The sequence below is a fragment of the Rhinolophus hipposideros genome (genome assembly GCF_964194185.1).
Source record: "Rhinolophus hipposideros genome assembly, chromosome: 3".
Lineage (NCBI taxonomy): Eukaryota > Metazoa > Chordata > Mammalia > Chiroptera > Rhinolophidae > Rhinolophus > Rhinolophus hipposideros.
This window is the reverse complement of record NC_138049.1, coordinates 74,079,320-74,094,266: the sequence shown is the minus strand read 5'-3', so window position 1 is coordinate 74,094,266 and position 14,947 is coordinate 74,079,320. Positions and strand designations below refer to the sequence as shown.

General features: G+C 36.6%; 1 protein-coding gene across 6 annotated transcripts in view; it reads right to left on the bottom strand.

The window, feature by feature from the left end:
• The window catches only part of SLC17A5 (solute carrier family 17 member 5), a 59,807-nt gene that overhangs the window by 17,663 nt on the left and 27,197 nt on the right, over positions 1 to 14,947 (bottom strand). For 5 of the 6 annotated variants that reach the window (XM_081044999.1, XM_081044996.1, XM_081044997.1 and 2 more), the window contains 3 exons: positions 14,326 to 14,484; positions 7,545 to 7,677; positions 5,985 to 6,132 (listed from right to left, as the gene is read on the bottom strand). In XM_081044999.1, coding sequence (XP_080901125.1) covers positions 5,985 to 6,132; positions 7,545 to 7,677; positions 14,326 to 14,484 — 440 coding nt within the window. Of the gene's footprint in view, positions 1 to 4,657; positions 4,852 to 5,984; positions 6,133 to 7,544; positions 7,678 to 14,325; positions 14,485 to 14,947 lie in introns of those variants that run through there. The other variant, XM_081044998.1, reaches the window with a different exon arrangement.

The following is a 14,947-nucleotide window of genomic DNA, read 5'->3' as shown; positions in this document are numbered from 1 at the left end:
GGCTGGGTGGTTGCTAAGCCAATTTTATGTCTCCTATCATTTTTACCTCTCATATTCACTTACTTTGTTTTATAATAAACTCACATTAACTGAGGCAACCAGAGTATGTATCTGTTCTCTGCATTGAGTTCTTTTCCCTGAGTTCTCAAAAATAACTTCTAGTTTCTCTACGATGACCAATTTTTAAGATCTTCCAAGTAAGTATTTGAGAGGCAACTTAATGTAGCAGAAAGACCCCTGGACCATGGAGCTGGAAGACCTGGATTCAAGTGTTAGGTCTGCCATTTACAAGCAGTGATTTTGGACATCACATAACTTCTCTGTGCCTGAGTTTCTTCATCTTCAAAATGAGTCCTTTGTGTTCACATCTTCATGTGTTGTAATTGATGTTACCGATGGCCTCCTCAGCGCCCATTCCCGTGAGGTTTCAGGGGCACTGACTCCTTTGCTTCTAACTTTAGGGGTGGGTGCTGATTGCCCTAAGGTCAAATGGTATTCCCTGGGTCATAGGGATCGGTTCAGGGGTGGATACGTGACTCAGTTTGATGCAATCAAAATGAAACCCAGGACTTATTTCCATGGAGAGAAAAACGATCCTTTTCTTTCTTGCTTGATGTAAGTGAAGAAGTATGTAATTCTGGTCGCGTGATTTTATAAGCAGATCCAGCCCTAGTATAAAATTAGTGTGATGAAAGGTAGAGTAGAGAGTAGAAAAGAAACAAGTCTGTGGTAATATTAGTAGACAGCTGGATATCAACTCTTGCCTGTTGCTTCTGGACTTTAGTAAAGTCCAGATAGATTATGAATCGATGCTCTTTAGCCATCTTAAATTAGGATTTCTATTTCAACTAAAAGATAGATATTATTTCATCTAAGAGATAACACAGCCTAGACCTCTTTTGTGCCCAAACTCTCAATTTCCATACCACTTTGACTGTTCATCAACCCTAAGCTTGTTAAAATCTCAAGCCTAGATCAATCCAACAGCACATTTCCATCCTACACATGGACTGCTGAATGCCACAGAAAGAAATAACAACTTAGTACGATAGTGAGAGTGCAAAATTAATCTCCAACTTCAGCGGATCCTTATCAATGACAAAAATCCCATCTATGAGTTCTTAGTGACTATTTTTTTCAGTAGCTATTTCAAACCTTTATCATTCTCAAGTCTTTTACTTTGCCTGTCTTCTTTCTTAGTGATTTGTATGTCACAGAGAAATCAAAGACGAACAGTTAAGAGTGTTCAATCTACTGCTGCATCTGACACTATTGATCAAAACCCTCCCTTTGGGGAACCCCAGACTCTACTTATGTTCCTTATCTTCCTACTGTTGCTTCTTATCAATTATCTTTGCATCAGGCGCTTCTTATCAATTATCTTTGCATCAGGCTCTTCTTTCTCTTAATGGAACCCCAAGGTTCTCATCACAGTTTGCTGAGTAGTTTTATCCAATTTCAGGGCTTCATATACTACTCATATGTTGAGGACTCCTAAATCTTTATCTCTCGTTTAGATTTCATTCTTGAATTGAAGACTGGATATTCTTGGCTTCCTTGACACCACAGTCTTGATTTTCCTTCTATCTCTCTGATTGCTCCTTTTTTATTTTCCTTTTCCGGTTATTTCCTCTCTGATCTTCAAAGGTCAAAATCCAGTCCTGGGATTACTTGTCATTCTACCCTCTCTCCCCAGGCAATCCTTGTCTTCAAATACTCTGATATGTGGATTATTAGTCCCTAATTTTCATTTCCAGTCAGACTGCTTTTCTGAGTTTCACTAGTACTACTACTATTTCCTAGATTTTTAAGAAACAAATATCTAAATGTTAACATGTCTGAAATTTTTATCTTCCCCAAGACTCTTCCTCTTTTAGACATCCCAATTCCGTAAATGGCACATTTATCTACCCAGTTGCCCAAGTAAAATATCTGGAAATCATCATCCTTGATATCTTCCTTACTCCTCAGTTCTAGTAGATGTCAAGTCCCATCTATTGTATTTACAAAACATCTCAAATCTATCTACTTCTTTATATCTCCTATTATACCCTACCGTCTCTCATCTGGGTTACTGCAATAGGTTCCTAATTGGTTTCTTCTAATTGTACTCTTGTCCACACACAAGTGATCTTAAAATACAGAGAATGTTATGTCCTACTTGCTCTGGATAAAATATACAATTCTTACTATAAGCTCCTGCTTACTTCTCAGTGGCTTTCTTCTCGGCCTCTCAGCCACAAATGGTCTTCTCTCGGTTAACTGAAATATTCTGCTATGGCCTTATAAGAAGAGTAAGAGATACCAGAGCTCTCTCCCTCTCTGCACACATACATGCCTGCATGCACACATCTAGGAAAGGCCATGTGAGCACAAAGCAATAAGGCAGACCTGCAAATCAGGAAGAGAGCTCTCACCAGAAACCAAAACCATGTTGGCACCTTGATCTTGGACTAATAACCTCTAGATCTGTGAGAAAATAAATTTCTGTTGTTTAAGCCACACAGTCTATGGTATTATGTGATGGCAGCCCAGCTAGACTAAGACACGCACAATTTCTTTTTTCCTCTTATGTAAATTCTTCTGTCAGGGATATCACTCCATTTTTGCCTAGCTAACTTCTTACTGATTCTCAGGTTTTAGCTTAAATATCACTTCCTCAGAGAGACTTCCCTGACTCCCTGAACTATATTGTATCCCCCTATTTTATTCTTTCACTTTTTCTTCAAAAAGCTGGTTTTAATTTGTGTGATTCTTCATGCCTACCACGCTAGACTAAAAGCTCCACAGGCCAGGACTGTGTTATGGCTGGCACGTGGCAGGCAGGCATTTGATAAGAATGGATTATCACAACGTATTACAATTCTTTGTTTTCTATTGTTTATTGACTCAAGTAGATTAATCTCCTTGCAAGTAGGAGTAGGTTTTATCTTTTGTAGAGTCATGTAAAAGTACTAAATGTATAGTAAGGACTCTATAGATGTTTGTTGTATGAGAGGACTGGACTAGACCAGGGCTTCACATTTGAATGTGCATGAGAATCACACGAGAATCTTAAAATGCGGATTTAATTAATAGTTCAGGAAGTCTGGGGTGATGCCTGAGATTCTGCATTGCTCATGGGCTTCCACATCATGCTGATGTCACTGGTCCATGGACCACAGTGTGAGTAGTAAGGGATGAAATTATTCTCATCCCTTCCTAGTTCTAACTTTCCTTCCTACTTCTAACTTTCTATGATTCTATATACCATGTAATTGAACATTGTCATTTATTTAACTTACTTCAAATGAAATCCTTCCTAGATTCCTTTTCTACTCAGTAGCATAAAGGAACATATTTCAGCCCTTTAATAATTTGCTATTTCGTTGAATCCTTTTTTTAGTAATCAGACTTAGTTTCTACTTTATAAACCTCAAATACATGCTTCGAGTCACTGCAGCAATTTGTTTAGGTAAGTAGGCTCCTTCCTATCCTCTCTTCCATGGAAATGACTTCTTAGGCCTTTACTCCTTCAACTTCAAGGGGTTTTTTATTATTTCAGTTATGTGTGTGTCAGATCTTTCAACTTATCACTAAGTTTAACCAAGTTTTCTTGAAGTTAATTTGCTTTTCAAGTATTCTTTTCTTTCATCATGTTAAACTCTTTTAGTTCTTCACTCACCAATATGTATTCTCAATAAACATTTCCTAGCTTGTAAGGTTCACAAAATTCTTCCCTCTATTTCAATTTGTTTTTCTTTTTGACAAAAGTCTCTGCTGTATTATAAATACTTCCAATATTAGACATTTAGTCGTGTGATTAAAACTAGGGATTCATTCATTCAACAGGTATTCACTGAGCACACCCTACGTGACAGGCACTATAATAAAACGTCCATGCGTGACCAATCTTGGGATGTGAAAACATGATTACGTTGCTAGATTGGATAAGAGATATATTCAAAGAGTTTTTTGATCACAATAGACTTCCCACATAGTGTAACAGTTTTATTATTATTCTGATTATCAGATCCTTATGCATTTAAAAATGTAATTCAGCCACTGTAGTCATATTAGAAATACAGAATGTTTTATATTTAACCAGGATTAATGTAAACTTCTAGTTTAAAAATAAAAATCACATAAAAGTGTACAAAGGATAAATCTGAAATTCAAAATTTAAACACTACAAAGATGGTAACTAATGGGTTTAATAATTAATCGATTCTATTTCTAGTTCTGAAAGTGTGAGTGTATGTGTGTATTTTTGGAAAATAAAGAGTAGTTTAGTTCAGGTAGGGCAAAGAATAATTAGAAGGTGAGGTGAGAGAGGGAGGAATAAAATTATAAAGATAGGCTGAGGCCAGAGTGTGGAGGATTTTGCATGTTGGCTGAGAATTCTGTATTTAAATTTAATAGAGAATATAAAAATTGATTTGATCATTCATAAATAGAAAAGAAACAGCTTTAAAGCAAAGTGTTGACAAACAGTAAGGTTAATACACAAACAGTTTTTCAGAAATAATTTTAACATGGTGCTGAGTATGAAAGTCTATTTTCATGCTTCTATTCATGCAATTGACTGGACACTGACCGTGGGCCAGCACAGGCCCAGGTGCTGGTACTGCTGTGGTAATTAACATAGATTTGGCCCCTACACATTCAGAGCTTATAGTCCCAGAGCTTTTGCTTAGGTTACCTTGTATTTCAAATAGTTTCTTGGTCCAGTGCCTAACTTACTGGTTTCCTTTCCTTGGTTCCCCACTGTTAAGGGTATATGTAGAACTGAAGCTCCTACTTTCTTGGTATGATGATATAAATCAACTACTCAACAAGTATGGACTGGGTGTGCATCTCCTTTTGAAGAAGCTGTAATACGGATATATAAGATGTTTCAGTCTGAGGGAGCTTACATCCAAATTGGGAGATAAGAGTTACATTTAGAAATATTTACAAATCAAAGTAAGGCAGTGAATACAGATGCATTTAGCATAAAATTATAAATGGAATGCACTGAGAAAAGGAAGAGATAAAGGTAGACAGTAATGGGCAGGAAAGGCTTCATAAAGAACTGGGAAGGATTCAGATGGATGGACAGGAAAAGGCATGGCCACAGGGAGCCGAGAATGAGCCTTAGTAAAAGGCACTACAGATTGGCAGACAGGAGGTGGGCACACTAAGACTAACTCTCTGGAAACTTCTTGGACTTCTTATATAAAATAAGAGATTGGATTAGCATTTCAAAGGTCTGTTTGAGTTCTATGAGGGTCAGCTTAGTGGAACTTATCCTGAAGTACTTACTGGAAGGATAGGAGACTGAGGAGTCATAGGAATCAGAAGATGCTGAGGTAGTCCAGGTACGAAGGATTTGGGGTAGAGGAAAGATGGTAAGGGCCCACCTGTCTTCTCCAAAAATTAATTCATATCCATTATTTAAAACAAAATTAAGTGTACCAAATGTTCTGGGTTAAATTATTTACACTCCCTTCCTCTACCTTGTCAACTGGCACAAAACAAATTCTAGAAGTATATGTAGCTCAAAGAATATTTCCAGAGAAATAGCTGTAGAAAGAATTCTGGGCTTAACGGTAAGAATCTTAGGTTGAATTTTGGCTCTATTATTTATTAGCTGTAGTGTAAGACATATCACTTAACTTCTCTGAATCTGAGTTTCCTTTGTCATAAAATAACTCAAGAATACTTATAAGAATGCTCTAAGGATAAAGCCTTTAAGGATAGAATGGTGGTCACCAGGGGTTGGGGAGATGGAGGAAGGGGCAGTGCCGAGTTAGTGTTTAATGGGTAGTGACTTTCAGTTTGGGAAGATAAAGTTCTGGAGACGGATGGTGATGATGGTTTCACAATGATGTGAATGCACTTAATGCCACAGAACTGTACACTTAAAAATGATTAAAATGGTAAATATTAGGTTATGTAGATTTTAACACAACTAAAAAAATAATTTAAAGTTAACCACAGCCAGTCTTTAGACTAGTACTTACGAAGGAGCAATATCCAGATGATTGATGCTAAATCCAGAAGAGCAAAAGCCTCCCAGTGTTGTCGATATGGTTAGGAATGCAACAGCCAAAGAATAATCACAACCTATAAATCCCGCGGCGACGAGGAACACTGCAGGTCCAATCATTCCTGAAGTTAAAAAGTTATAAAAAGAAAAAGAAGTCCCAGCATTAATATTTGCTTCCTCTACCTTAATATGGTATAAATCTGAGATTGGATATTACTGCCACCTACTGTGGAAACATTGTACTGCCTAGAAGAGTCTAAATTTAAATGATGTAGTTTCGTGAAAAAACTTCTGGAAAACATATAGGCATAATGCAACTAATATAAAAGGAAAAGGAAAACCTCATTATGCAATGTTATTAAATCTACATGTGACCAGGACTCAGCTAAAGTTCTTCAATGTTAGAGAAAAGAGCAAGAAGAGAATGACTGAAAAATATGATCCCAGAGAGAGGCAACAGTCGACAGTGTGATTTAAAATTCATATAACCAAAGAAGATAAACTACATAATAAACTTTGTTGGATAAAGTCATTAAAACACTCCATCTAGGTTTTAACAACTGAAAACAATATGCGTAGTTTATTACAGGCAGTTAAGCATAAAATACAAGTAACACAGGAAGTGACCTCATGAACAGGCTGCCATTTTTTCTTTGTCTACAGTAGAGCTATCCAATAACTCTTCGTTATGATAGCAGTGTTGTATTTGTATGGACTGTAACTGCAACCAAGGACCTTATTATTAAATTTCATTTAAATTTAAATAGCAACGTACGGCTAGTTGCCACCACACTGGACAAAGCAGGTCTACGGGAAGCCAAAAAAGACAAAGGCCTTTTTTTGAATCTATAGGGATTTACTTCACTTGCAGATGTGGAAAAATTTCTTGAGAGTCAAGTAAGTAAGCCGTGGAACAGGACAGCACCCTTCAGTGGTACCAGCTCGGGAAGTGTTTGTAAAATTATTCTGAATAGGGTCCTTTTACAATGTAATTACTGAAGTATTGCCATTAGCAACTTCCAGGGTCTCTACTTACTCTTTAAAGAAATTGAATAGTTATCCTAGATAGTTTTAAAATTTACTTTTCTGAAAGCAGAGTCTGAAACACATGGTATTTTAAGTTCCTTTGAGTTCTTTGATTTATAGCTCCTCATTTGATATAATGACGTTAGTAGATATTTTTGGATTTAAATTTAAAATGTATTCACTTAGAAAAGCAGTGGAAGCTTAAAATATTATCTTCATTGCAAACTCAGAGCTGAAAACAAAGTGACTTATAAAATTCTAGGATGGTATTCAGCAAAGCAAGATTTTTTTTATAGTTTTAAGACTATGGTAGAGATAATAAAACTTAATCCTCAAAATGCATAGTTCAAAAAAAAACATCTTACACAGAAATGTACTACATGCATTAAAACATACTGTTTTAATATGTGAACAAAATAATGACTAGTATAATTTTTACTTTGTCTTGCACTGTAAACACAGTAGTAAATAACTGCAAGCCAAACAATATCTGATTCACTTCACTTACCTATTAGGCTAAAAATTCTTCGAACACATATAGTTGAAAAATTCCATTTTGCCCTTAAATGGTCAGCGGCTTGACCAGATAGGATCATACATAACCAACAGCCAAAATAAGGCACTGCAGATAAAATCCCGTTCTGGAAGGAAAAAGATACAGGGTTAATTATGGTGGAAGGAAGAATCAAAACAACACACACATCTTCTACCACTTGAAAACAAAGGAAATACAAAGCAGTATACTGTTACTTTTTATTTGTTATAGTGTATAAGTTTGGTTTTTAGAAGGATTTAGGGATTCAGGTCATGCAGGCTCGAAGATGCTGTCTCAGAGGGAACCAGAGCTCAGCACAGTCCGGTCTGCTCAAGGTAATCTTGACTGTTATTGTGGGACTTGGACTGTAGCTTCAGTGAGTGAGGCAAGTCTTCCTATTGGCCTATGGATTTCCCTACTGAACAGTTTCCATCTTCAATTTTCACGTATTTAGTTATTTTTAAAATATATTTTACTATAAAATAAAACACAGATACAGAAAACCACATAAATCACATGTGTAGCCTGATGAATTATTCTAAAGTGAGCACCATCTGGGGCAGGAGCCCAGTGGCCCGGGCCACGCTTTGAGCAGAGGACAAAGGCAGTGAGGTGATAGGGAGACCTCTGTTTTCCCTCTCTTTTTCTTTAAGTTACCACCTAAATAAAATGAAAACACCAGGAGATATGATACAGAATTTATCATGGAAATGGGTCATTTGCTTTGTAGGAAATGATTTGGCAGTTTTTTAGGAAATCACAAGTTCTGTAAAATGAAGAACACATACTCGGAAAAAAAAAGAGAACTTTCTTTCTTCTGTTCATTTTACCTCAGGTTTGTGCTAAATTGCCTAATTCTGATAAATACAAATGTTTTTACAGTCTAAGAGAGATGGGTACACTTGTTAGTGTTTATAAACACGAAACAGGCAGAAAGATATTTATTTTATTAGTGATATTTAAATCTTGCAATAATAATTCCATTTAAATATCATTCATGGTGCAGACCAGAAAAAATGTGTTAATATTTTAAATTTAAGTGTGCTTAAGAAAATATTTAATTTTTTTCATCATGGTTTGTGCTCCTCTATATTCAGATGGTGTATGCTTCCATTTCTACTTCTGTAGCTGAAGATTTTTGTTTCTTTCTGGTACTCAGCTGTGTAATTTCCTCTTTAAATTTTATTCTATTTAGACTTCTGCATAGTGGAATCACATCTGTTGTTACTTGTGGCAGAATCCTACACATGAGTGAACTGTAGCAAATGAAGAAATGAATTTTTGGATCTTGGTCTTGTTCCCGGGTGGAAAAAGACTGATAATTCATCAGAGTTACTGATTTTTTTCCATTTAAAGTTCCAATGTTAAAAACTCCCCCAATAAAAAAAACTCCCCAATAACCTAAAACTACTAAAATCTTCAACATTTATTCTTTCCATGGGCATCTTCCACAGTTAAGCTTTCTGTTCAAGGATATGATTCCTTATATTCATTTATTTAAAAAATACATTCCAAAATATTAATATGCAAAATAAGGTAATAGATATTGCCCCAACTTCCAGTGAGTTGTAATAAACTGAGTTGTAATCACTGAGTTGTAATAAAACAGGACTGCTAGAATTGGAAAAAACTAGGAGAAAAGAAAAGTGAGGATAACTAATGAAACTAAACTTACATGAAAAAGCAAGCTTATAACAGATGATTAAGAGCTTTAAAATTTTTAATTAATGAAAGATTATAATTTTATTTTCTCTTGAACTATTTGCTCTATTATTTTTTAAGACTGTTATTAAAATATAGATAACATATAATATTATATTAGTTTTAGGTGTACACCACAATTATTCAACATTTATACACCTAAAGAAGAGATCACCATGATAAGTCCAGCCACCATCTGACACCATTCTATCACAATATTATTGACTATATTCCCTATGCTGTACATTACATCCCCATGACATTTATTTTATACCTGGAAATTTGGACCTCTTATTCCCCTATGCCTTCCCCCCTTTAAAATTTTTCAATTATAGTTGACATTCAATATTATTTTATGTTAGTTTCAGGTATACAGCATAGTGGTTAGACATTTATATAATTTAAGAAGTGAACCCCCTGACTAGTTTAGTATCCACCTGGCACTATACATAGTTATTACCATATTATTGACTATATTCCCTATGCTTTACTTTACATCCCTATGAATATTTTGTAACTACCAAATTTGTACTTAATTTCTTCACATTTTTCACCGTGCTTCCAACTCCCTTCCCATCTATCACCCTTATAAATCTAGTACCCATCTGACACCATACATAGTTATTATAATATTATTGACTATATTTCTTATGCTGTACCCTGCATCCCCATAACTACTGTGTAACAACCAATTTGTACTTCTTAATCCCTCCCCCTTTTTCACCTACTCTCCAAACCCCCTTTCATCTGGCAACCATCAAAATGTTCTCTGTATCTATGAGTCTGTTTCTGTTTTGTTTATTTTGTTCTTTAGATTCCACACATAAGGGAAATCACATTGCATCTGTCTTTCTCTATCTAACACTCCACTCAGCACAATACCCTCTAGGTCCATCCATGCCATTGCAGATGGCTAGAACCCATTCCCATTCCTGGCCAAGCAATGTTCCATTGTATAAATGTACCATCTCCTCTTTATCCATTCATCCATCGATAGACACCCAGGCTGCCTCCACATCTTGGCCATTAATAACAATGCTGCCATGACCATACGGATGCACACGTCCCCTTGAAGAAGCGTTTGGGTTTCTTCAGATAAATACCCAGAAGAGGGATTAATGTAGTGGGTCCTTCTTTGTTTCTTGTTTTAAAGTCTATTTTGTCTGGAATAAGTATTGCTAATCCAGCTTTTTTTTTTTTTTTTTCATTTTCATGAAATATCTTTTCCCCATCCCTTTATTTTCAGTCTGCTGCTTGTTAGATTTTGTGAACTTTTCAGAGATTTTAGGAAAGCCTGCAGCATGAGCCAAGACAAGCCATTTGTATAGAAAAGCCACTGGAAGCAGCTTGGGTGTGTCTGAAAGCTGGGTGTGGCAGGGTCTTAGGGAATCACCAGGACAGGGCGAATGAAAGGCCTTATCCAGGTTGATGGACACTAAGATATGGCATCTGCCTGAGTCTATGTACAGGGCGGGGGAGGGCTCAACAAAGAAACAAGCTCCTCCCTCCAGAAGAAAGCTGCTCCTCTAGCCATCGTTCTGAGGCCAGACAACTTAGTTCCTCCCTGTATGTCCCTGGTGCCTTCTAAGCTGCTGTAGCTCAGAGTGAGTGAGTCCATCATTGAGCAAGTCTATGTGCAGACCCTTTAAGAGGAGTGCCTAGGACTCCAGTATCTCATTCAGCCACAGTCTCCACTGGTTTTCACCAGCCAGAAGTTATAGGGACTTCTCTCTCTGGCATTGGAACCCTGGGCTGGAGAACCTGGTGTGGGTCTGGGATCCCTCACTCCTCCAGGGTGGGGGTGGACCTCCACAGCTGAGATATCCCTCCCAATTTTTTATGGTCATATGAGGGTGTGGGGTCAACCTGTTCTGCATCTCTGCCCCCACCAGTCTTGAGGTGGCTTCTTCTGTATGTCCTTAGTTGTGGGGCTTCGGTTCAGCTAGACTTCAGGTGATTTTCAATTGAGAGATTATAATTTTAAATACAATGCTTCTCAAAGCAAGCTTTAGCTTAAGCAAAGGCCATTTCATAAAGGTAATATATTGATTTTCAAGAAAAAAATTCATGTTCAAAAGAGGTTTCTAGGGGGTCAAATATATGATGATGGATCGTAACTAGACTTTTGATGGTGAATACTCTATAGCATATGCAGATATCAAATTATAATGTTGGATACCTGAAACTTATAAAATGTTATCAACCAATGTTACCTCAATAACAAAAAAGGGCTTCCATACAACTAGAGAATTATTTTCAAACTCTAGTCATGTTTCTTTTAATTTTGATTCAAAAAGTAAATGTCTTTCTTATTTGTATGAAAATGCAACACAAAAGATTCTTGTTTTAAAGTCTCTCATTATAGAACTTAAAATCTCTCAGTGGAATAATCTTTAAATTTGCATGCAATTCATCACTGCAGTAGTAGATTATAATCAGGCTCTACTAACACAGAATTTAGGAAAAATAATGTTGCTCACAACAAATCCATCCCATACTATTGCCAAAGCCTTGTTCCAGTTTAACGTCTGTCAATGCCATTCGTGGATATATTTAGGAATAAGTGATCCTGTTTTTTACCAATAGGCAGAGAATTTCTTCACAGCGTATCTGCCTGAATGAAGTTCAAGCTTTGGCCCATGTGGCCTATGTTTTCAGTATGCTTTGAAAGATGGGTGACAAAAGATTCACTTTAATAGCATTTAAAGCTGTCCATGTAGCCAGTGCAGTTGTGTGTTCAGCCTTGCTATCTTTACATTCATCATCCAGGCTGCTTCTTTACTTTTAGGGTGTCAGGGCCCAGGACAGGCCACCCCAACATATCCCACAATGGCATATTGATAATTTCAAACTAAAATCACCTTAGAAGCAGCAGGAGTGGGAGGAGCTCACTGATTCTTCTCTGTCTCTCTAAAAGCAGGAAATAAATCTCCTCCTGTTTCTGAGAGCTGAGAGACATCCTTATCACAAGAGTTAAAAAATCCAGAGTTGAAAATCCTGTATAAGCAAACCTTGAAAGGCTTTTACCAATTCACTACCAAACTCCAAACCTTGCTTTGATTCCTTACTAGTGAGCACTAACTTGATTTGTCCTGTCAATTTTTCAAAAAGTTATTGTTTTTTTGTTTGTTTAAAAGGTATAAAAAGGTGCCTGGTTTGGTCATTTCTTTGAGTATCATTTTATGATCTGAGCATCATATTGTGATTTTCCCGTGGGCATATATTAAATTGGTTTTTCTTTTGTTAATCTAGCCTCGTGTCAATTTTATTATTTTATTACTAATCCAGTCATAAGAATTAAAGAGGTATAGAAGAGGGGAAATTCTTCCCTCTCCCCGATAGTTTTGGCTAGTCAGCCAGGAGACCTCACGTCTGGGAAAAACTGCCTTTTCCTGGGACTGCAGCAGCAAAGAGATCTTGGAAAACCTGACAATGAGATGGCAAACAGGTAAGATTTTTCTTACCTTGTCAGCCTTCTAGAATCTCCGTTTGCAGGTCCAGTGGAAACAAAAGATGATGAGACTTTTATTCTCTTTTTCTAAATTTAGAATAGCAGGAGAGTTAGCTGTCCCACCCCAGCTACTTTTCACATGATTTTAGTTAGAAATAATCACTATGCCATTGTAGGGTATCTTTGGGTGGCCTTCCCTGGGCCCCAACAAGGGCTATCTTTCACTTTGTGGCAGGTTAATAGTCCATTGTATTAACATACTGTCTTTTATCTATTCACTAGCTGACGGACATTTAGGTTGTTTATACTTTTTGGTTATAATGAGTAATGCTGTTATGGACATTTGTGTACATGTATTTCTGTGGAACTATGTTTTCAATTCTCTTGGGTATAGACTTAGGAATGGAATTTCTGGGTCATGAGATAACTTTATGTTTAACTTTTTGAGGAATTGACAAACTTTTTTCCACAGTGGCTGCACCATTTTAGATTCCCACCATTAATGTCTGAGGGTTTCATTTCCTCTATATCCTCAACCACACTTGTTATTTTCTTTTTTTAAAAAATTCTAATAGGTGTGAAGCGGTATCTTGTTACGGGTTTGATTTACATTTCCCTAATGACAAAGGATGTTGAGCATCTTTCCATGGGCTTATTGGCCGTTCGTGTATCTTTTGGAGAAGTATCTATTCAAATCCTTTGCTCATTTAAAAAATAGGGTTATTTGGCTTTTCATTATTGAGTTCTAAGAATTCTTTATATATTGTGGGTACTAGGCCCTTATCAGATATATTATTTGCAAATATTTTCTCCCACTCAGTGAGTTTTCATTCTTGATAGTGTCCTTTGATGCACAAAAGGTTTTAATTTTGATGAAGTCCGGTTTATCTATTTTTTCTTTGGTTACTTGTGCATTTGGTGTTACACGTAAGAGACTGTTGCCTAGTCCCAGGTCACAAGGATGTATACTTTCTAGTGTACAATTGTTTTAGCTCTTATTAGGTCTTTGATCTAACCTTCATTCTGAAAGCAAAAATACCATCAATTTCCCTTACAAACTGTGCCTCTTTCACTTTAGGCTTTTCCTCAATCTCTTTAAAGACAATATCCATCAACATAGAGATAATAGGAACTGTCTCAATTTGATGAGTTCAAAAGGAACTGGCAGTTTCAGGAAGGCCCTCCTTCCACAGCTTTACAGCTACAGCTCTTCCAGTGCCTCAGCGACAATGCACAGCAGCCTTGGGGCAGGACCCCGGCACCTCCCGACTCCCCTCTCCGCTGCTAGCACAGTCCCACTCCCATTCATTTACAAAGCGAATATTGGTACCACTTGAGTTTGCCATCTGATATCCTGGCATGTTATTAGGCATTAGTAGGACTTTATGGTTAAGGGGGTACCAGCCGAACTCTTGAATCAAGAGTAACACACACTGAGAAAAGAAAGGACACTTGTGAAGCAAAGTAAGAAGTCTTTAGAATTTAGTATATCAGAGTAAATGGAAGATACAAATAAATGAATTTCATATAGATAAAAGCAAATTCTGTGTGTAATTAAAAATACGTACTTTATATAAGAAGCATAGGATTATATTTTCTTACCTCTTGAACATTGAACCTTAGGATCTCCTTCATATAAGTAGGCAATAAAGTCAATAAAGTATAAAAACTCCAGTTGTAAGAAAAGTGTGCAACGACAATAGCCCAAAGTGGCAGGGATTTTAGCATGGGTATCCATGGCACTGTCTTCTGTGAAGAAAGCTGAAAAAAACAAGCACAATTAGGATAAACTATAGCTATGTTTAGCTGTACCTTATCAGCCACAATTCATTTAGAACACATTATCAGCCTTGATTAGTAAATTCCACATTTTTAAACCAACTCTTTTAAAATATTAAACAGCAATAGAGAGTCCATGTTCAGACTGGAAGAAAAATAGAAAAGTAATCTGAGAGCTATAATATCAACCTCAGACACTCCTGATGAATGTCAGAAGTCACATGCAGTATTGATTTCTCCATCTATAAAATAGAGAATAGTTTCATAATTAAATTCAGACATTGGCATAAGGGCAAAGGAAAGAGACCGGAAGTCCTATTAGAATTCATATTTTGTTATTCAACCTTTATTTAATTACAATGATTTATAAGAAATGTGCATAAAAGGATTTTTTTATGGAGCTATCTAGAGTAACGGTCTTCAAAGTAGGGGGTAAGCACCCCAG